At 37.9% G+C, this 22,839-nt stretch overlaps 1 protein-coding gene across 1 annotated transcript in view; it reads right to left on the bottom strand.

Moving 5' to 3' along the window:
• Window positions 1-22,839, bottom strand: part of acap3a (ArfGAP with coiled-coil, ankyrin repeat and PH domains 3a) — a 71,049-nt gene that overhangs the window by 14,383 nt on the left and 33,827 nt on the right. Inside the window, exons 4-17 of the mRNA XM_022677035.2 lie at window positions 22,514-22,567; window positions 16,121-16,179; window positions 14,857-15,040; window positions 14,465-14,509; window positions 13,829-13,924; window positions 13,407-13,481; window positions 11,897-11,908; window positions 5,829-5,941; window positions 4,886-4,937; window positions 4,486-4,586; window positions 4,214-4,325; window positions 3,282-3,490; window positions 1,251-1,320; window positions 128-222 (exon numbers count right to left, since the gene is read on the bottom strand). Coding sequence (XP_022532756.2) covers window positions 128-222; window positions 1,251-1,320; window positions 3,282-3,490; window positions 4,214-4,325; window positions 4,486-4,586; window positions 4,886-4,937; window positions 5,829-5,941; window positions 11,897-11,908; window positions 13,407-13,481; window positions 13,829-13,924; window positions 14,465-14,509; window positions 14,857-15,040; window positions 16,121-16,179; window positions 22,514-22,567 — 1,277 coding nt within the window. The remainder of the gene's footprint in view (window positions 1-127; window positions 223-1,250; window positions 1,321-3,281; window positions 3,491-4,213; window positions 4,326-4,485; window positions 4,587-4,885; window positions 4,938-5,828; window positions 5,942-11,896; window positions 11,909-13,406; window positions 13,482-13,828; window positions 13,925-14,464; window positions 14,510-14,856; window positions 15,041-16,120; window positions 16,180-22,513; window positions 22,568-22,839) is intronic.

Here is a 22,839-nt window from a genome sequence, read left to right as displayed (position 1 = left end):
TACAGTTTAATAACACACAACAAATATTAAACATAGTACAAAATAAACACCACTAAATATTCCAATCATTTTTTATTTTAATTTAATCAACTAGGACTGTATCAATAAAAGTTCTATATCTGCTCACCTTGTGCTGTTGGGTCCAGGCTTCTTCACCCCCTGCTCCTCACACGTCCCCTCGTAGATGTGGTTTATTACATTGTTTCCCAGCTCACACATCAGCTGCATTCAAAAGAAGCATTATTATATACATTATTATATCATTAAAAACATTTTATATAAAGATAAAACTAATAAAAATACAGGGGAGACATCCGTATAATCGACTAATTTAGTACAACAGATGTGTGTGAGTTCAAGTTAAGACTGGCTACATAAGGATAAACTGCTTAGTCCCCTTTGTGTTTCGGGTCATTGTCTTGCTGGAAGACCCAGACACGAACCATCTTCAATGCTCTTACTGAGGAAAGGAGGTTGTTGCCAAAATCTTGCGATACATAACCCCATCCATTTTCACAAACAAATTATTTATTTTCTGTCCATTGTTAGATATGTATGTAATACAGCTCTGGAAAAATGTAGAGATCACTTCAGTTTCTGAATCAGTTTCTCTGATTTTGCTATTTATAGGTTTATATTTGAGTAAAATGAACATTGTTGTTTTATTCTATAAACTACAGACAACATTTCTCCCAAATTACAAATAAAAATATTCTCATTCATTTACAGAAAATGATGAGAAAAGTTTGAAATAACGAAAAAAAAAGATGCAGAGCTTTCAGACCTCAAATAATGCAAAAAAAAAGAAAACAAGTTCATATTTATAAAGTTTTAAGAGTTCAGAAATCTTCAATATTTGGTGGAATAACCCTGGTGGTTTTTAATCACAGTTTTTTTCATGCATCTTGGCATCATGTTCTCCTCCACCAGTCTTACACACTGCTTTTGGATAACTTTATGCTGCTTTACTCCTGGTGTAAAAATTCAAGCAGTTCAGTTTGGTGGTTTGATGGCTTGTGATCATCCATCTTCCTCTTGATTATATTCCAGAGGTTTTCAATTCGGTAAAATCAAAGAAACTCATCATTTTTAAGTGCTCTCTTATTTTTTTCCAGGCTGTAAAAAACGTGTGTTTTGGTAATTCTGAGAGTCTGCATGTTGACTCTGCGCCTCTGGTTTGTCACGCACAGCTGAAGAATGCAGTGTAAGGGGATATTATCAGGTTGGTGTTGAGAAGGTGGAGTAAATACCTTCAGCAGCTCAGGTTCCCACGAGTCCAGAGTGAGCGATCGGACTTTAGAGCAGTGAACCCCCAAACTCCTGCAGACAGAAAACCATAATCACACACAGCCTCAGCGCCGAGCGAGTGCAGACCTGCCGCTAAACCTGCAGCTTCCTGTTAATAAACACCACAATCCTGACAGATACCACAGCTAATCTAAAGCTGCACAGACCAAATTACACACTTTCACACAGAGACCACAGAGATTTAACCCTGGAGATAATAATTATACAGAAAAAAAGACAAGAATTCATATTCACTACAACAGAGAGGAAGGAGCTCTCACTGTCCTTCATCCAACAACAACAACCAAACGACTCGCTTCTGCAGAACTGAAAAATCACTGGTTCGAATCCCGGTCATGCAGATTGCCATCAGCTGCTGGAGTCCTGAGAGAACACAGTTGGTCTTGCTCTCTCTGGGTGGGTACAGTAAAGTAGATGGCGCTCTCTCTTTCCCCTCATCACTCCATCACTAAGGTGATGTGGATCAGCAAAAGGCTGCGTCTGTGAGCTGATGTATCAGAACCGAGTCGCTGTAGGCGGTATCCTCCGAGCGCTAGCGCTGTGATGCTACACGGCAATGCTACATCATCAGCAACAGTTCAAAAAGAGGTGGAGTCTGACCACGGTTTCCACAGAGACCCACATTAAAAACACAAAAGCAAGTGGAAACGGAGGAGCTACTGAACGCCGTGATGTCATGTGATCGAGAAAAAAGCCCTCCTGTTTTTTCAATTGCAGACGGGATGCAGGAGTTTTATCACTTAGTAGAAGTTTAAAATATTTTTCAGAGAAAACAAGCCTGTCCGTAAACAACGTAAGAATAGAAACTTTCTCCAGCTCTAATATTAAGTGTGATCTGCAGACTTTTCTAAAAAACAGACAAACGGTCACACTCTCCTCCCATCCGTCTACACACAAACCCGCTCTGTTTCCCAGCAACTGAGAGAGAACGAGTGAGGAGAAAGGGAAGACTGTGTGAAGAGAAAAAGAGAAAAAGCCTCACTGGACCTCGGCCTGAAAAGAGTGGCCTCCAGAGTGGACATGAATATTCATGAGGTGGTGTGGTCTACAGCAGGACAGGGATGATTACATAACAGGGGGGGGGGGGGGGGGGGGGTCCGGTTCTCTCTGCCTCTCTAATCCAATAAGAGAATCAAACCAGCCTTGATCCAATTAGAGAGCAGCGAACAGGACCGACGGAACATGTGCTGCTACAGCCGGCCAATGGGCAGGCCAGTTTACAGAGCTTCTATTGTCCACATCTGACCATCAACAGCACACACAGCTGCACTGCAAACTCTACTGTAAACTGTGGGCAGCTTGATTTAGGGTGTGTCAGTGTGTCTTTGCTATCGTAACAGCAGGAAAAGTACACCTTGGTCATCTCGAAACACATTAATCATGGGTTTTGTTTATTTTGAGCGTAATGTGAAATAAACCAATCAGAGTGTCTCTTTAAGAATAGAATCAGGTGAGCTCTGTCTTTGGTGGATTGCTATTGTAACGGTGCAGCTACCTGGACGTGTTCAACAAACTCTTCTCAGCAGAGGAAACTGAGCTGCTGGTTGACGCTGTGAAGGAGCTCCAGCAGCTCATTTACGGGAACAGCAATGTTATTTTATTTACTATTCTGTTTATTGTTGATGTAAAAGTTGGGTTTGTGCTGCTGTGTGTTCATGTGTGTGTAATAAGTGGGGGTGTACGCTCGGCTCGGCGTCTGTGTTACCGAGATAGCGATGAACGTCTGACTTTTGGCGTCTGTCTAGGTTGTATTCAGTCAGTGGAGCTCCTGTGTTTTCTGTTACCAAGATAAACAAGATAAAACTCCAGAAATGTACCTGAACACACCTCATTTCCAGAACTCATGGAACTCACAGTTTGCTAAATACACAATATGGACAAAAGTATTGGGACTCCAGCTCTTTTATTGGTATATGTAGTATAAAATAGTACTAAATGAGGATGTGCTGAGCTGGTTCTGTGTGGATGGGTACCTGTGAATGCCGGAGCACTCGATGCAGAGCAGGATGCCCAGGTTGATGCTGGCCCAGCGTGGGTCGGCCTGGCCGCAGTCGCAGCACAGCTCGTTCCCCGGCAGACACTGCACCCTCTGCAGGATGCTCTCCGCCCTGCCGCTGCGCTCTCGCGGCTCGCTGGCCGAGTCGATGCTGCTCGTGGAGGGAGATGCTGTTCGGTCCAGACGCTGGAAATGAAAATACAGACCACATCATGAGCTTTTCAGTCGCTGATAGTTAGCAAGAGTGTGAACTGTGTGAGATGCATTTGAAATTAAATAAATATACCATATTTTTCGCACTATAAGGCGCATTTAAAATTCTTTAATTGTCCCCAAAATCATCAGCGCTCCTTATAATCCGGTGCTCCTTATGTATGAATTCTACCAGTCAGGTGCTGAAGTACAGAGTTATACAGGAGTTTCAGTTTAGTTCTCCAGCACCCAGACTCGAGCAGTATTTTCCTAAATTTCCTTCGGGATAAATCAGTATTAGCATTAGCCGCTAACCATGCTAAGAGCTAGTTAACTCTTTAACTCTTTCTAGTTTAAAGGTGAGTATATCGGCTAGCTAAAATTCACCCTGTCTTATCGGTACACTCAGGTTCCTCAGTGTAGGTCTGTTGCTTGGCTAGTGCTGTTGGAAGGCTAGTGCTAGCAGTTAGCTGCTAATGCTAATGCATCCAGCCTTGGTGGAAATCAGAGCTTACTGTAAATAAACAGAACAGAGTTTTCAGGAGAGAAATCTGTGTAGATTAACATCCAACACTCGTTTAACTTTAAGAGAAAATGTTTACTTATTTCTTATTATTAAAAATTGTTTACTAAGCTTAGGTTTGAATTAGAAATTCACATAATGCGTATATATATATATATATATATATATATATATATATATATATATATACTAACCTCGATGTAGTAGTTATCTGGGCTCTCTCGGTACGCTGAGGCGATGCTGGCCTGAACAGCCTGAATCCAGGCCTGCCGGAGCTTCTCAGATTCAGCCTGTAGCATACAGCTCCTGCAGAACACATATACACACACACACACACACATATAATATCACAAATTATATACAACCCCAATTCTAATGTTCCAAAGTTTAAACGTTAAATAGAACATAAATAAGAACAGAAACTGATGATTTGTTAATGGTTTGGATTCTGAGGAGCAGGACTCACTTGGTTGGAGAAACAACTTCAAAACAGAATCGTCTCTCGATGTCCTCACAGGGTTTAACAGAGCACAGCCTCAGATCCTCCACCACCACTGTTAATGAGTCCTACACACACACACACACACACACACCATTACACACACACACAAATAAGTATGTGCACTGTGTGATACTTGCAAACAAGTAAATAATAAATGCCTTAAATATAGTTTGCATTAATATATTAAGCAAACAATTATTTGTCTTTAAGAACTGAAGGCTGGTACAATATAACACTTTTGTAAATAATGTGAAATAGAGTTTATTATCATGATCATCAAAATCTTAGAAATGATTGTGAATTAAGTTTTTTTCCCATAGCAGATGATCCTATTAAGAAGAAGATTAAGATGGCGAATACTGACCTTTAGCTTCTTCTGATAAACCAGTTGACTGTTTTGGATGGAAAACCACCGCCTGAGAAAACAAGAACAGCAGCAAAAATACATTTGAGGATCTGATTGGTTATAAAAACTCCGCCAGTTAAAATAGTTCCATTGCTGCTCTGTTTGTTTGTAGCTGCTCTGTTTGGCTTGTAAGCGCTGCATCGTTGCTAGGTTACCTGTATGTGGTGGAGTAATACATGGAGAGCTTCAATTACAGTGCATTATCGGCTGATAATGGCACTTATAGAACACCTCTCAGCCAATCACATTGCAGGGTCGGAACTAACTGTGGTATAATTTATGTTAAATAACGTTCACTTTAACAGGGAATTTCCATATTATCTGTGCTCCATCTGACGAACTCTCCAACTGACAAAATTCACTCCCGTTTTATTCAGACTTTGGTCGGTCATAGAGCTTTAATGACAAATGCCGAAGCTTTTTAGGCTGTGTAACAGCTAAAATTTGCTTGCTAGTTTCCGTGGCTGTTGTTGTGTATGATGATGTATGTTGATGTATTGTTCAATTATAGTATGAAAATACTGGCTGCAGCTCTGCTGCCAAGAGATGACAGTGCTTGAACTTGAACCCACATGTTTCCTTAATATCTGATGACACATGCTGATCATTTTATAATTTACTACTGAAAAAAATATAATCCTGAATGGTCCTTTAAAAATGCTGCAAGATAACACCTCACAACATATACATATATATATATGTGGGTGTTCTGAGAAGCCATCGTCTGAGGGAACGTACTGTTTTTGACGATAAGTTCTCCCATGTCTACAAATTACTAGTTATATTCATCATACCTGCTACTATGTCCTATAAAAATCCCACTTAATCCCATTTTAAGATATTAGATGTTTTAAAATGAATATAATTCTCTTCTTTAGGTTGAGTTTTAAGCTCTACTGACCTGTTCCATGTTTTGAAGGCGTTGCTCGCTCTCTTGAACAGGTAGCCCTCCATCACCACTCCGTTTGGAGCATCGACGTTAAACTCCACCTTTGGATCATCGTAGGAAAAGTCCTGCAGGAGGATAAAAGCAGATCCAGTTAATAATAATTACAGTTAATACCAAAAAAACGCTTCACATCTTCACAGATCCTGGCCTTCAGAGTGTTACGATACATTTTTGGTTTAGTAAAACAGCCAATCACTGCTCTCCTTCGCTGTTACATCACTGCTCCACTTGTAAAGGAGGACAATGAAGTGGAGCACATGCATAAATTAGCATATTCTCTTTGTCTCTGTTGTGCACATGCACCAACACACCGCAAGCATCTTTCACTCCTCCATAAACACACACTGATAAACTCACAAACACACACACACACACACACGCACACACACACACCATCACACACACACACCGGGAGTGAGGACTGAGGAGTGACTCATCGGGTCTGGAGAGAATCCCCAGCAGACATTCTGACGCACTGAGTTGTGTAAGTGTGTGAACACGTCTAAACGATCACCAGAACTACTCTTAACTTTCACACACCGAGCGTTCACACTAATCACTGTAATTCAGATCATTCAGTTCACCACAGCCTCACTGTGCACCATCTGAACTTCACCAGGCTCTTAAAGGGACGTCCTGAGTGGAGGGAGGTGGATAATCTTCAGTAGGTGATGCAGAAATGCTTTCAGCTGCAACTACAGTAACTTCTGTAACAGCAATGCTCAATCTCTAAAGCCCAATCTCACTTTTACTCAATTTCATCTGTTGGTTCTACCACTTGTCCTGATTCTTGTTAGGCTGGAGGTGTGGATCAGGGGAAGGTATAGGGGCTTGTTCAAACTGAGGGGGTATGAGAATTTAAAAATTATATAATTTCAGAAAGCAACTACACCGACATGCCACTAAGCTTTTACGCCAATTTCAAACACCAGAAAGTTTCCTACATAGAACCGCGCACCCCTCCACAGACACCAAGCTCACTCGGGTTGCCAACACAGAGGACATTAAAATTACACATGCACGAGTGCAAGACGAGTTCAATAACTTCTACCACGACAAGCAACATTATAAACCAACATTATAAACCAGATCATGTGGATTTTATATAACTTTATCTGCAGTTAGCTAGCTAGCCTTATGCACCGCTAGCTGCTTTAGCCTTAACCAAGTACGTTATACCAAAAGAATCCCATCTTAGGTACCTTTCAAAATAAAAAAATAAAAATTAATTAATGCTTATCTGAATTTGTACTTGTATTTTATATTGGGGGGGGGGAGGGGGGACAAGAGAGAGTTTCTTACTAATGTACTTTGAATGCAGAGATATGCAGGGAAATGAAATATCAAATTTTAAAATCAACACGTTTGCAATGATAAAACGTAATTTTCATTTTGTTGCAGTAGTGTATTTTTTAAATAGATATATATTTTAACTCAGTGCTTTGTCATATATTTAACATTAAATATGAATTATTGTACTATCATTTCATGAAATATCATGATATTATTTTAGGGCCATACTGCCCCCCCACGCACACAGGAGTAGTAACTTTTATACATGTATTTATCATTTTCCTCCTAAGTTTCTTACAAAAATGCTCATAAATTCGCTTTGGTCAGAAAATTAGCATGTTTGGTCTTCTTGTCTGTCTTGTAGTTCTTCTGGGATCTAAGCTGTCTGCATATAACAATGCATTGCTAATAATTACAGAAATTAAAATGCTAAAAACGTTAAAATAAAAAGTTTTAATATTTATATGAACAACAGAAAAGTAGTGCCACAGATGAACTATATATTTACTCAAAATATAAAGAGAGAAAGATCTATTAGTAACACAAAAATATAGCTAAATTTTGTTTTGTTTTTTAACCATTCCACCTTAAATTCTGCGCTGATTACATTTTGTCAATGTTCTTAACTACACGGCTTCACTATGTAAGAGCTGCAATTTTTAAGGTGGACCGGAAAGTTACAGGAATAAGAATCTACAACCAGACGCCAATTTCAGCCAATAAAATCCACCCACCACAGTGACGTCCAGTCTACCGAGTATCTTCATCTTTACGTTTCTTAAATATTCCCAAATCATCTGTGAATTTCGCAGGAAAACACGCAAAAAAAGCGAGATAAACAAACTCGAGATAAATCAGCCGCTCATCGCTCCAGCGCGAGCTGCTCTGAGCGGCGCTGAAACCAGGCGGGGACTGTTATTTTACTTCACACCCGTATTCAGACAAGTCCCGCCTTCTCTCTGCTGCTATTGGCTTGCAGCGTCTGGCTATGTGCGCTGTGATTGGTTTACAGTGGGCGCTCACAGAAAAACACCCAATCTTAGTGGAAGGAGGCGGGACATGTCTGAAAACAGGCTGAATTTAAAATATTTAATAAATAAATCACAAGACGACATAAATGAATAAATAAATAAACAAATAAATAAACATATATATATATGTTTATATAAATATATATATATATAAACCCCATAGAAACGGCTGTTTTAACATTCAGTGAGTGACTTATAGTAATCTAAAGCAAATCAAATATCAAAGAAATCAAATAAAATCAAATATTGACACTTCTATATTATGTTCTATAATTTTTTAGAAAATATAGTTAGTTATTACCAAAAAAAGTTTCATGCATATTACATAAGTGTCCTGGCTATTTTAACTACTTTAGAAATGCACAGAAATGCACCGAACTTGGCATTTTGACCCTAATTTTTACCCAAAGTGTTGCAGAATATTTTTAAGAAAAAAAAAAATCACATTTACAAATACAGTAGTGATAATTCAACTAAAACACAGAAAAAAACAAACATATCCATCTCACAACCCTCCCATGAATTCTGCTTGGAGGTGCAGAGTAGATCTTGTTTAGCCTCAGTCTCTTTAAAGGAATAATATTATATAATATTCAGACATTATAAACAGCTTAGACCCCAGAAGGACTACAAGACAGATGCCCGGCTGGCTATAGTTCAGCAGGATAAGGTTAAAATGACTAATGTAGCTATCCAGCTAATACTGATATACATTAAACATGACTAGCAGTAGATCCCAAATCCCAAATCATAGTAAGATTAACTGTAATTTTTCAGAAACTAAATTCTGTATCATGCATTAAAAGCTATAGGGTAAATAGGCTCCAGCTCACCTGCAGCTGCTGGTGTTTTTGTGTTGTAGCTGCTGCTGCTGCCGCTGCTGCTGGGTGTCTGCATGTGTCCCTGCCTGTGCTGAGAGCTTTAAAAAGCATGGATCTGTTTGAACTACGAAAGCTATCAATTTTTAACATACTCTGAAGAGGAGAGCTGGGATGGAAGTTAGGCTGTCTTAGGTGCTGCTGAACCGCAGCAAAGAAACATAGCAAACCTATTAAATCAGACAGAAACTGCTGGTGTCTTTTAAAAACAGTGTTTAAGCTAATATGTTCTTCTTTAAATTGTTCTTTATTTATGGAGCAAATATCTGTTTGTGTTGTAGCCTCTGATCCTGCACAATACCCATTTCTCATTTCTGCACCCCGGGTTGCCAGGTATGAAACTAAAATGCAAGAGCTGGTGTTGCAAACATAGCGTGCTGCAGCGTCTTCTGCTTCAGGTGTGGAGCTACTTTGAGCTGGATAACATTGTAAAAAGCAATTTATCTGTCTTGTAGTCCTTCTGGGCTCTAAGCTGACTGCGTCTATCAATGCATTGCTAAGATTTACTCCATCTTTGATCATGCAGCTTTTTAGAAGGATGCAGAGGATGCTGCAGCATGCTGTGTTTGCCAGCTCTTGTGTTCCATACCTGGCAAACCGGGGTGTGGAAATAGGACTGGAAAATGGGTAGTGTACAGGATCAGAGAAGCTACAACAAAATATGCCCCATATCATCCATTCTAAAGCCTGTTTGAACACTATAATAAAATTACCGGATCTCAGAACGCTGTGGGAAAGTGGAGGTGTGCTATTCAACAAAGATGTTTTACGAAACCAAAATAAATGTTTTACCAGAGTTCTCCTTTAATGATACGTGAGTCATACGATACTTCTTACACATTTATTTAACCTAGGACTGAGAAAACAAGCACAGTTATTAAAGGTTGCACTGTTTTAAGCTTGTTTTAACTATCATGCATAAAAACAAGTATTACTGGCTTTTTAATTTGTGTTTGTGTCTCTGCAGAGTAACGTTACTGTAGTTTATCAGGTTTCTACAGTGGGATTCTCTCAGTGGCTAAAAGCTCTGCAGTAAAATTCTCTCCAGTCTGTTGAGCAGCTCTGAGCTCTAAAAGCTTTTAATGCCTGCAGTCGACCACGACCCCATGCTTTAAAGAGCAGCGCTGAAGAAATGGACTACATCACCATCTGTACACACACTTCTGAATCAGTTTCTCTGGTTTTGCTATTTATAGGTTTATGTTTGAGTAAAATTAACATTGTTGTTTTATTCTATAAACTACAGACAACATTTCTCCCAAATTACAAATAAAAATATTCTCATTTAGAGCATTTATTTACAGAAAATGAGAAATGACTGAAATAACAAAAAAGATGCAGAACTTTCAGACCTCAAATAATGCAAAGAAAACATCACAGTTTTTTTTTATGCATCTTGGCATCATGTTCTCCTCCACCAGTCTTACACACTGCTTTTGGATAACTTTATGCTGCTTTACTCCTGGTGTAAAAATTCAAGCAGTTCAGTTTGGTGGTTTGATGGTTTGTGGTCATCCATCTTCCTCTTGATTATATTCCAGAGGTTTTTAATTTGGTAAAATCAAAGAAAATCATCATTTTTAAGTGCTCTCTTATTTTTTTACAGAGCTGTATATATTGAGCTTCACATACAAGAGTATCGTCTCTCAGAATTAAAATTCTGGGTCAGGAAAAGTGACCTAAGTTCAGGTCGATCACAGATTTATGCCTGGTTACTTTTCTCACACCACGTCTGCCGCAGTCTATAATCACCTGCTATTCTGAGAGATCATCGACTGAAGATCAATAAGGTCAATCAAAGCCAAAAGCGGCTCCTCGGTAAACAAACTTCTATCACAGGAAAAGAGAAAGTTCTGCTGTTTTCCATCAAATACTGTTTATCTGAGAGAAACTGAACCCACAGACAGAAATACAGATACAGGAAAAACTCATCCACAGCGTATCTACAGCACTTTAGCTTAGCTTCAGCCATTTAGTTACATAGTAAAAAATAAAGTTCAGCTGTTACACAACACTCCAACAACGGCGCTACACACACACACACACACACACACACACATACACTGCCAGACAACACACACTCGTTTAGTTTTAGTAGAATATATCCTAATAGAAAACTGCATTTTCAACTTATAGGCAGCTGCAAGACTGTTACTATGTGGTTGCTATGGTATTACAAGTGTGTGTTCTTGATGTTGATAGCCATGTTGCTATGGTGTTTCTCAGTGGTTGCAGATATAGTGTTGCTAAATGATAACTGCATTGTCCCAGGTTGTTTTCAGGTGGTTGTTGTGGTGTCCCAGGTGGCTAATATAGTATTTCTAGGTGGTTGGTAAACCTTCCCAAGTGGTTAATATACTAGTAGTGTTGCTAGGTGGTGGCTATGGTGTTGCTACGTGGTTGCTAAAGATTCCTAGGTGCCTGATATAAAGATTTTAAGTGGTTGATATGATGTTGCTAGGTGGCTGCTAAAGCCTCCCAGGTGGTTGATATAGTGTTGCTACGTGGTGGCTTTTTGTGTTGCTAGGTGGTGGCTAAAGCTTCCCAGGTGGTTGATATACTAGTAGTGTTGCTAAGTGATCACTCTAATGTCCCAGGTTGTTTCCAGGTGGTTGTTGTGGTACCCCAGATAGCAAATATAGTATTGTTAGGTGGTTGTTAAAGCTTCCCAGGTGGTTAATATACTAGTAGTGTTGCTAAGTGATCACTGTAATGTCCCTGTTGCTATGTAAATGCTAGATAGGTGCTACAGTGTGGCAAGGTGGTTGCCGTGGTATTATAGATTGCTTGCAGTACAGGATAATATAGAAAGACTGACCTGTAGGAGAGTCTGGGAGGTAAATCCGTTCCAAGTTCATCCCATATGAAGGGGCGGGATGAAAGAAAAGAAAGAGAAGATTATATAAATAATAAACTCTTATATATTATAGATAAATAATAAACGCAGATTAATTTAAAGGTAATTGTGTGTAGTAGACGGTAGAGGAGTCGTGAGGCAGCAGTAACGCTTCATTCAGGACTGGAGGTGAATTATTAGACAGCTCTCAGGATCTAAGCTTCTATTAAAACTTTGTTAAGGAAACTTCAATAGTCTATTTTCAGCCTGTCCCAAATAAACCACTTCCTGTCTGCTGCTCTATATCTCGTTAACAGTGCCACTGGGAGCTTTTTTAAACCTGAAACACGTCAGAAAGCAGAAAACAATGAGAGAAGCTAAAAATAGACTTAAAAGCATCCGTCCCTCAGGATCACAAATATATTACTGTCCTCATATATTCATTTACATTTACCTGCCCTGAAAAACACAATTCTGAGATCCTGAGAGTCTTTTTTTATATTTTAGAGTGTGTGAGAGTTTTGTTATGCAGTTATTATTAGCTGTACATAGATATTCACCTCACATGTTATATAGCAGAGAAAGAATAATAACATAACCCAAAAAAATTAAACTAATGATTTTTAAAAAAGTTCTCAGACCAAAAAAATACACTAATCTTAAAAATAATAGATGCACTCAGAAGAAAAGTGTCAGATTGCAATGCTTTTTAAAGGGGAGATGAACGTTACCAGAAACAATAGACTATTTAGCATGATACGGGCAATAAACTTTATATATATGTGTTCTATAAAATATAGCTACACATACAAAATTTGCATCTCTAGAGGTCTGCGCAGGACTGCTTTTTTAAAACCCGCTTAAAATTGCCAGTTTTAACCCTTTCAGACCACAATTATATTATATTATCAAAGTAAAAATGCTGTTTTCTGCCTGTAATACACGGAAAAGAAGACTATAATATTATACTATAAAATATACACAGCAAAATAAGTCAATTAACTAAAATATTTAAAGTTTTTTTTTCAATTGCATTGGACACATTTGATGCTAGTCACATCATTAAGGCTCTGTGATGATATTCAGTCGGGTTACAGAATAAGGCAGAACTTTAGTTTTTAAACTATAATTTTTAATCTATAACTTTTGGAAAATTACTTATGTGCAGTCTGAGAACTGTGATGAGGTATTTTTTTTCTGATTTTTAATTTTATTGGCATTTTTTAGTTTATTTTATTTAAGAAAAGATTCATATTTAAATGGAAATCATTTAAATTGCCATTTAGATAAAAAAAATAGTTTATTTTGTTTATTTTGTAATAAAAAAATGCTAATTTTTGATACAGTTGTTTTAATAATAATCTAAAATGGTAGTATAATGTAGTATTGGACCAGGACTATCGGTAAATAGTCAAAACTAAATTACTCAGACTCTGGAGCAAAAAATGGGATTGAATATATAATCAGAAGGTTGTGTATTTGAGTCGTGTACCCGCTGCTGTATGGTGGCGTGTTTGTGTTCCATATCTCTCTTCTCCATCGCCGAGTCGATCACCAGCTGATCCAGCTACAAAATAAAAAAGAAACAATATTATTATTATTTTAGAGGCTTTTATTGCTTGTTTAGGTTTTAGATTTAGGTTTAGTGAATAAATGTGGATATAAGCTGTTGGTTTAACAGACAATATCCCTTTTTTTACAATCAAACTGCTGTAATAAACTTGAGAAAACCCATCTTCAGTGGGTTGACCTTATTCCTCTTATTGAATAGAGTGTGTAACACTGATTATTATATATTATGTGGTAAAAGAACATCTAAAAGCAAGACAAGCCCTAAAAGAAAATGATTGGATTTTATATCAAACGTATAACAACACAGAACAGCAGAATGTGTTTAGAGAATAAATGAATCACCTCAGCAGCGAGCTTCTTCATATACGGGTCGATTTCATCCAGAAGGTGATAACCCTGCTGATAGAGAGAGTACTGCGCATGCATGAACGACAGCATCTGCAGAAAAAGAGAGAAAATGTATTAAATAAAGAGTTAATGTTAATACAATTAATTGTAATACTGACAATAAGAGAAGTAATACAGTTACCAAACAATACCAGCACGAAAAAAGAGTAAAAACACCCAAAATAGTGGGATTTTCACATTTTGTCTGCTTACATAACTGTTAAGTGGCACATCACACTTTTTCGTTTTAAGATTTTTATTTGATTAATATCATTTTTGTTCCACTTCACAGTCATGTGCTGCTTTGTGTTGGTCTTTAAAATCCTAAAAAAGTTTAAAACATGTAAAACAATGTGAAAAAGTTCAAGGGGTATGAATACTTTTGCAAGAAAAATATACCTGGTTTGTTTTTTTTGGATTAAACATAGAAAAAATTCACATTTTAATTTAATTAATTGCTTTAATTAACTGATTTTTCTTTTTCTATTAAAAACTAATTTATTTAAACATGGAAATGAACATATTAAATGTACTGTATATATGCACACTGAACTGTTTGATATATTTACAGTTTAGTGGTGAGAAACTTACTGCGTCTAGGATCTCAAATTTCTTCTTGGCTTGTAGAACGTTGATCTAAAGAAAGAGAAAAAATACAAATTAAGAGTTTATTAACAAAGTAAGAAAAGCAGGACAACATTGGGACACCTGTTCATTTAGTGTTTCTTCTGAAATCAAGAGAAAAGAGTTAAAAAATAGTTTTATCCTGTCTTTACCGCCAAAGAAAGGCTTTCTACTAGGGTGTGTCATTGTGTCTTTGCTATCGTAACGTCGGGAAAAGTACAAGATAGCAAAAAAGGGCAGGTAAGATAGCAATGCGCATCACATCGAGCCTTACACAGTGTAAGTGTAAGATAGGGCCCTTAGACTGCGTTCCACACACTGTATATATGTATGTATTTTATATTTTGGCCTCCCGTTACCTGCAGTACGTAGTCGAGTGCGAGGTGTCTGAAGCACTTGCGGGTGATGCTGAGCGTGCTGGTGGCTTCCTCCACCTCGTGGGGTTTGTTCCGGGGGGCTTGGGCGTTCTTCACCTGAGCTATCTCCAGATCCTCACGCACCTTATCGAAGTGCTTCTTCGTCTCTTTAAACTTACGCACATCCCTAACAAAATAGAAAAGAGCATAATTTTTTAGCATAATAATGAAATAAAGCACGATGGTTTAATTTAAGCAGTGTATAATATACTATTTTTTTTTTTATAATTTTATTTCAAATTTTTCTCCCCAATTTACACGGCCAATTACCCAACCCACTCATTAGGACTCCCCCTATCACTAGTGATGCCCCAACACACCAGGAGGGTGAAGACTAGCACATGCTTCCTCTGATACATGTGAAGTCAGACTCCGCTTCTTTTCAGCATTGCCGAGCAGCCAGCGCGCTCGGAGGAAAGCACAGCGGCTCGGCTCCGGTACATCAGCTCACAGACGCCCTGTGCTGCAGACATCACCATAGGAATGATGTGGGGAAAGAGCGCCATCTACCCACCCGGAGGGAGCAGGGCCAATTTTTGCTCCCTCTGACGAATATACTATTTTAAACACACAATACTGTATTAAAGTAACAGACTTCACTAAAATAAGATTTGTGGACGATAAACCAAAGGCAGTGCAAGGTGTATAATCTAACTTATATTGCATATATTGGTGTGTTTTTATGTTTTTATGTCACTTTCTCTAAAATTTGATGCAATAAAAAAATGCAATATACTGAAGTCTTACTGAAAATACCACAATATATTGCAATCCTTGTATATTGAGGAGACAAAATAAGGGTCAAAAAACAGTGAGAAAACACCAATATAAACATGCAAAAAGAGCAAAGTAAAAAGCCAAAAATTAGTCATACACAAAAAAAGATAATCCAAAAAATTATGCTCAGATTGCAGCTGATACAACAAGCTGAGGTAATACGTCACCATAGTCTGAACAAACCGAAGGTATTTATACATGAATAAACAGCTGAATGCAATCAGAACTCAGGTGAGGCTGATCTACCAGTCAGATCTACCAGTCATGTTCATCATATGACCTGGAACCAATACACAGCTCTAATAATAGTCTTAAGTTCATGTTTTTTTTATAGAATTACTTCCTCTGCCTGTTCAAATACAGTTATTTTTGATTAGAGTCACTGATATTTAGGTGTATTTCTATGTAAATTAAATAAAGTTTTACTCACTCTTTGACAAAGTTGTGTAACTGCTGTTTCACAGATCTCTGAGCCTGATCAAACAGGATCTGAAACAAAGAGAGAATACAGTACTCATCATCATCACCATTCTTACTCCTGCAGAGATGTAATAGTAGTAATAGCAGTAACAGTAGTAGTAATAGTGTTGGGAGGAGTAGTTGTGGAAGTAGATGTTTTTACATTAGTAGTATTAGTAAGAGTTTGTAGTAGCTTGTAGTAATATAGCATGTAACAGAAATAGAAATTCGACACCAAAAAAGCACCGAGTGAAATGTACCAAGTACTGAATACCAAAAGGTCTAAAAAAAATGATGTGATTTTTTTTTTTTAAATTAGTAAGAAACGCACATAATCACGCCAAAACACGGACAGCGAGGTGAAAAAAAGTGTCAAAAGTGATCTAAAGTCTGTGTGATGGGCAGTGCTGCACCACTGGCCACCAGCAGGGGAGCTGGGCAACAGAGGGGAAAAAGAAGTGGCATTGGGTCCCGAAACTCCAAGTCCCAGAATCCCCAGCGGTGATCAGTGGCAACCAGCGACACCTGTGCAGCACTCTATATAAAGCCCAGTCAAACCACTCATTCTCGTCGCACCTTTAAAGAGGGGTGACCAGTAACAGAGGGTGTAAGAAAATAAAATAAAAGAAAGAAAGAAAGACAGAAGAAAATAAAAGAAAATAAAAGAAAGAAAGAAGAAAAGAAAAGAAAGTCGCACAAAAAAAAAAGATATAAAAGATCTCAAAAGAAAGTAAAAGTAGAGGTCTGAGCTGTGCTCAGTCCGTTTTGAGTTTGATTGTGTTTTGGTTTGAGTTATTTGAAGCTAAAAAGCTGTGTTTCAGTTGTACATGCCATTTTGTGGCATTTCCTTTGTTCTGTTTCCCGCCTTTTTTTGTGCACCTCTTCAGAGTTTTGTTTTCCACCTATTTTCCAGTTTCCTCTGTGGAAAACCAAACCAAGTTCCACAAGCACAATATTAAAACATATTTATAAATATCAGAAACAATTGAGTAATCAAATAATTATAAATATACCTAAGCAAACATATATGACTGAAGATATAAATTATTAAATACATCCCAAAACAAACAACCATTTTGCTCTGCACTTGGATCCAACACCACCCTATCCCGTAACAGTCTGATTCTACTTCTTAACATTCATCCACACTTCATTTCATTTAAACTGTCAACAGAGCTTTCTCTCTCTCTCTGTGTCGCTCTCTCTCTTATTAAGATCAGGTACATTGAATATTATAAAATGCCTGAAAAGTTGAATACTGTAAATTGATTTGTAAATGTATTGTACAGGAGTGTGTGTGTATAAAATGTATGTACGGCTGTGTCTCTAAATATGTTTTGACACTCTGTTCTGGATAAATTCTGTAGTGCTGGATGCAGTCCTCCTCCAGGTGGACGTGGTTGTTTCTGGTTGAGAGTACACTGTGTTTGATTGGCTGCTGCTTCTCACTGTGTGTAAAATGTGTAAATTGTAAAGCGTCCTTGAGTTTCTAGAAAGGCGCTATATAAGTTGAACTTCATTCAGTCTGTAGTATTACCTATTTTTGAAAATGTCTGAAAATATACAGATACTTTAGATAATAATATAATAAGAACACTGCTGTGTTTTGTGTGCTGAAAGCTCCACATGTACAGATTCTCCAGCAGAGGGAGCTCCTGCACTGCTTTTACTCCCCACTAATAGGGATGCAAATCTCTGAGCTCTGAGCATCACCTCCCATCCACACCCACCACACTATCACTATCCTCCTCTCTCTCTCTCTTTCATTCTATCTCTCTCTCTCTCTATCTCTCTCTCTCTCATTCAAATTCAGCTCCACACTCTCAAGCAGCTTTCTGCTGATCGCCTGTGCCACACTGCAGCAGCTAAAATAGGTCAGTCGGGCAGAGAGAGAGAGAGAGAGAGAGAAAGAGAGAGAGAAAAAGAGAGAGAGAGAGATGCACAGGGACTGAGAGAGGGATAGAGAGAGAGAGAGATGCAGAGGGACTGAGAGAGAGAGAGATAGAGAGAGAGAGAGAGAGAGAGAGAGAGAGAGAGAGAGCGAGAAAGAGAGAGAGGGATAGAGAGAGAAAAAGAGAGAGAGAGAGATGCAGAGGGACTGAGAGAGAGATAGAGAGAGAGAGAGCTGCAGCAGTAAAGAGACAAAGACAGATGACAGTACATAAATATAGACAGAGGAGGAGAGAAGGAGAGAGAGAGGGAGGGAGGGAGGATGGGTACAGATTCATCACTCAGGTGAAGCTCAGCTCGTATCTCCTGCAGGTGAGTCCTGCTCCCGGACTGTAGCAGCAGCTGCTAAATTTAGCATTTTACAGGCCATTATATCAGAAACGCCAGCCACAGAGGAGCCCTGGGCATGTTTATAGTTATTTTCAGGATTTCAGTCGTGATCTCACAGAGCTTCGAGATTATGTAAATATTTAAATGTGTGTTTTAACTAAAAATATTTAAATTTCAGGAACACCTTCTAAGCCTACAGGTATTACTGTATTAGTGTTGTCCTCCTGCATATTCCAGTTTACATTACGTAATCCATCAAACACCACAATTACATCATTTATTACATAACGACTGCACTTACTCTCAATTTACTTACGTAACTTTAAATGTAATTACAAGATTGTGTTAACTAATTACACTCATACTTACACAATTAATTACATTTATTAAATAAATGTATTAATATAAATGACGGGCTAATAAAACTCTAAACAGTCACTTGGACGGGTCTGGGGGAAGTGACGGCAGGACGCAGTCGGTCTGCCAGCACGACCCGCTGTGTTTCTCACACTATAGTTCCACCGTCTGCCAGACCTGCTTTAATCAGCCGCTGAGTGCTAACTGAGCATTTAGCCATGTCGCTAAAAGCTAACACACACATATACGGTCACATGCAGACACTCACACACACATATATAACTTAAAAATGATGATTTTCATTAATTTTACCAAATTGAAAACCTCTGGAATATAATCAAGAGGAAGATGGATGATCACAAACCATCAAACCACCAAACTGAACTGCTTGAATTTTTACACCAGGAGTAAAGCAGCATAAAGTTATCCAAAAGCAGTGTGTAAGACTGGTGGAGGAGGAGAACATGATGCCAAGATGCATGAAAAAAAACTGTGATTAAAAACCAACCAGGATTATTCCACCAAATATTGATTATTTCTGAACTCTTAAAACTTTATGAATATGAACTTGTTTTATATATATATATATATATATATATATATATATATATATATATATATAGCTTTAGAACATAACAATAATTCCAGAGCAGACTTAGGATAAACTGTTGGAGCATTCTTAAATCATTATTTTGATCACAGTGGCAGGAAGCTCCTGTACCTGGCTAATACCATTCCTACTGTGAAACATGGGGGTGGGAGCATCAAGCTATAGAAGTGCATCTCAGAAGAATAGATAGAAAGACTAGCATCAGTTCAGGGACTGACAAAAATGAAATTGCATCCAAATTCAGAAATATATTCTTAAAGAAAACAATACTCAGCTTTAACCATAAATAATCCTTCCATCCCTCCATTTATTTAACTGGAGCAAAAGCATCACAGAGTCCTGACTCAGCTATTCTACTTTTCTGTAAAAAAGTAAACTCATCAAAAGCACAGTTGCATCCGTTCTTTCTGCCTTTATTTCCGCCGATCTTTCTCTTCTGTAAATATTTTTCAGGAAATATTTAATGACATCAAATCCTGGGAAAAACCCGGAGTGACCTTGCCCTGAGTTTCACTTGTCCTTCACCTCTTCCTCCTCTCATTTCTCTTCGTTATTCAGCACTTCTTCCTTCCTTCCTGCTGTCCTTTCTCCAACCAAACCAAAAAACCTGGAAAAAATCTGCTGCTAATTCCATTCTTTCCATTCCGGCCTGGAGAAAAACAGAATATTCCACAACTCTACAGAAAAAGCTTTTATATCAGCCTGTACAGCAGCCGGCATCTGAAACCCTGATATAAGAGCTGTTCTGGGGGATCTGGAGCTTCAATAATTGATGATAAATAAGAAGCGGGACTCTGTGAGTTGAGTTCTCTTTACTGAGGCTGTATAGAAAGATAATATAGGTCATAATAGAGATACTCTAAATACTGTAAATGTGTACAATTAAAAGATGCATTACATCTTTTAATATTATTGATGGTTAGGGATGGGAATTGATAAGATTTTTCCGATTCCGATTCCCTTATCGATTCTGTGAAACGATTCGATTCCTTATCGATTCTCTTATCGATTCCAATTTGGGGAAAAAAGGAGAGCAAACAGTTTCATAAGCACCAACTTTGTTTACTTAAACATCATACGACCTTACAAACTCAACAACAAGGTCAACATGTCCACAACAATGTGCAACTGGCAATATGGAAATGTAGCAAATACTCTCTAATAATGTTGTGTGCGCAGATGTTTGTGCATATTTGATGTATTCCCTCCCGGCGATGTTATCAAAAGTTTACAATGGTTGCAAAACGCCCTGTTGCCATCCTTGTGTAGCGTGAAATGAAGCCAAACTTTCGAGCGTTTTAACCTAGTGGACGCCATTGAAAAGACGTGCTTACTGAATCATGCGTAACATGCGTGATCGTGCTGTCTGTAATCGATAAGAGAATCATTAAGCAAGGTGCCAAACGATTCCGTGGAATCGAAACAAACGGAATCGATTCTCAACAGGAATCGATTCTCGATTCCCAAGCCTATTGATGGTATAACAACCTTAAAACAACCTTTTTACGATTTAACATTGTTTTATATGTTGCTTAATGTTGAAATTCTGATACTGAATCAATGTTTAGAATGCTTTATGGGGTTGGAAATCTTAAAGGAACGATTAGTAGTTTTTCCTTAAAATAAATATACTACGAATGTTAAGCAAAATTAATATTACCCATCTATATAAGTCAATGCATCCTATACAGCAGTTTGTGAGCTATAAAATGCCTTTCTTTTTCAACAGGTCATATAATCTGCAGCATGTCAGGAAAAATATCACACACTGCACCTTTAAAAAATACTTTTGGAGGCCAAATTTGTGCTTAAATTACACAAATAATAATAATTATTATTATTGTTCATTAATATTATTACATTATGTTCTTTCATTTTTATTTTTATTGCATTGCAAAATCAAATGAGTGTGACTCTTAAGCAAATAATGTGATCAGGACATCCTTAATACAAAACTAAATAAGCTCATTTTAGGCAAAACAGGCAAAAATATCTCTGCTGATGCACTACATTTCAGATAAGAGGAAAAATGCACACATTTTCTCTTTTATGGGTTTTTTATCCTCTGTGATTTTATTTCAGTCCAGAACGATCATGTAGGTGTTTTTCTCAGACGTCCTCTGAGTAAATTACAGGCTGAATTATCTACTGTTTTTCTCTGAACTCCGTGCTCCTCCGGTAATTTTAGTCCCGTCCGGACGCACATCTCTGAGTTTCGTCTCCTCGCCTTTAATAAAATAGATATTTGTCCACTGCCGCACACCGTAATTACTGTACACTTTGGGCGTGCCACGGTTTCCACGGAGATCCATGTTAAAAACACAACAGCGAGTGGAAATGGAGGAGCTACTGAACTCCGTGATGATGTCATGTGACCAAGAAACCTGATTATATACACTACACTAATTATATACACAATTGCCAAACCAATGAATAATACAAGTGAACAGATTTTAGAAAATAATAGAAGAATAAGAATATAATAGTAATAATAACAGTGCAGTCATTACTATCTTTCTATCTCTCTCTCTTAAATAACACAGGTTAAACTCGGCCACTCTTTATCTCTTTCCGGGCCGAGCAGAGTCATTAATCTGATTTTTAATCCACTGCTCATCCTTATCTGGTAATGGATATTCTGAAGGTCTGTTTATATACGCCCACTTTCACATTTCACACACAAATTCACTGAGAATTAAATATAACAAAACAGATGACAAGCGATTTCTGGCTTCTAATATAAACCATATATATTAAACTACAGGAAACCGTTGCTTGGGAACACAATGCTGTTTTCACTGCTGTTACTGAAAATAACCTAATAACTAATAACTGTGAAGCATGGTGGTGGGAGTGTGGTGTGATCCGACAACATTACAGAACATCGTATGTTCTAGACAGGAGTATGTTAATTGGTCGTGAAATAGTGCCTCAGGGGACAGTATAGGATGGGTGTGAGGTGTTATCTTGTGGGCACCAGATGGATGAGGTAAGTTGTGTAGGCATTTTATATAATGTTATATCAGGGTTTGTACATCGTCATAAAAAAAAACTGGAATCATCTTGGAATTTAAAAACTTCAATTTCCAGACCTGAGAAAGAAAGTTAAAGACGTACCATGTGGTAGTTCACTATTTCCTGCAGACTCTCTCCACACTTTTCCAGACATTCCTGCAAACAAATGAAGAAACGAGTATTAAATCTGTAAAACCACACAAATGTTGTAATCAAACTTATAATCACACTTTAAAAAAACACAAATCTTGCAAGTGTATCACCAAAATTCCTTTTATAATAATAATAATTACTGTTCCATCTGCAATTAACAGATATAAATGAGATTTCTGGTGACGGCAGGACGCAATTATCATTATTATTGGTGAACAATTGCAGTTTAAGAGGCTCTGCTGGGAAACACACAGCCCTGTGATTGGTTCACTGCG

The sequence above is a fragment of the Astyanax mexicanus genome, chromosome 13 (genome assembly GCF_023375975.1).
Source record: "Astyanax mexicanus isolate ESR-SI-001 chromosome 13, AstMex3_surface, whole genome shotgun sequence".
Classification (NCBI taxonomy): domain Eukaryota; kingdom Metazoa; phylum Chordata; class Actinopteri; order Characiformes; family Acestrorhamphidae; genus Astyanax; species Astyanax mexicanus.
This window is presented reverse-complemented; position numbering and strand designations above follow the sequence as displayed.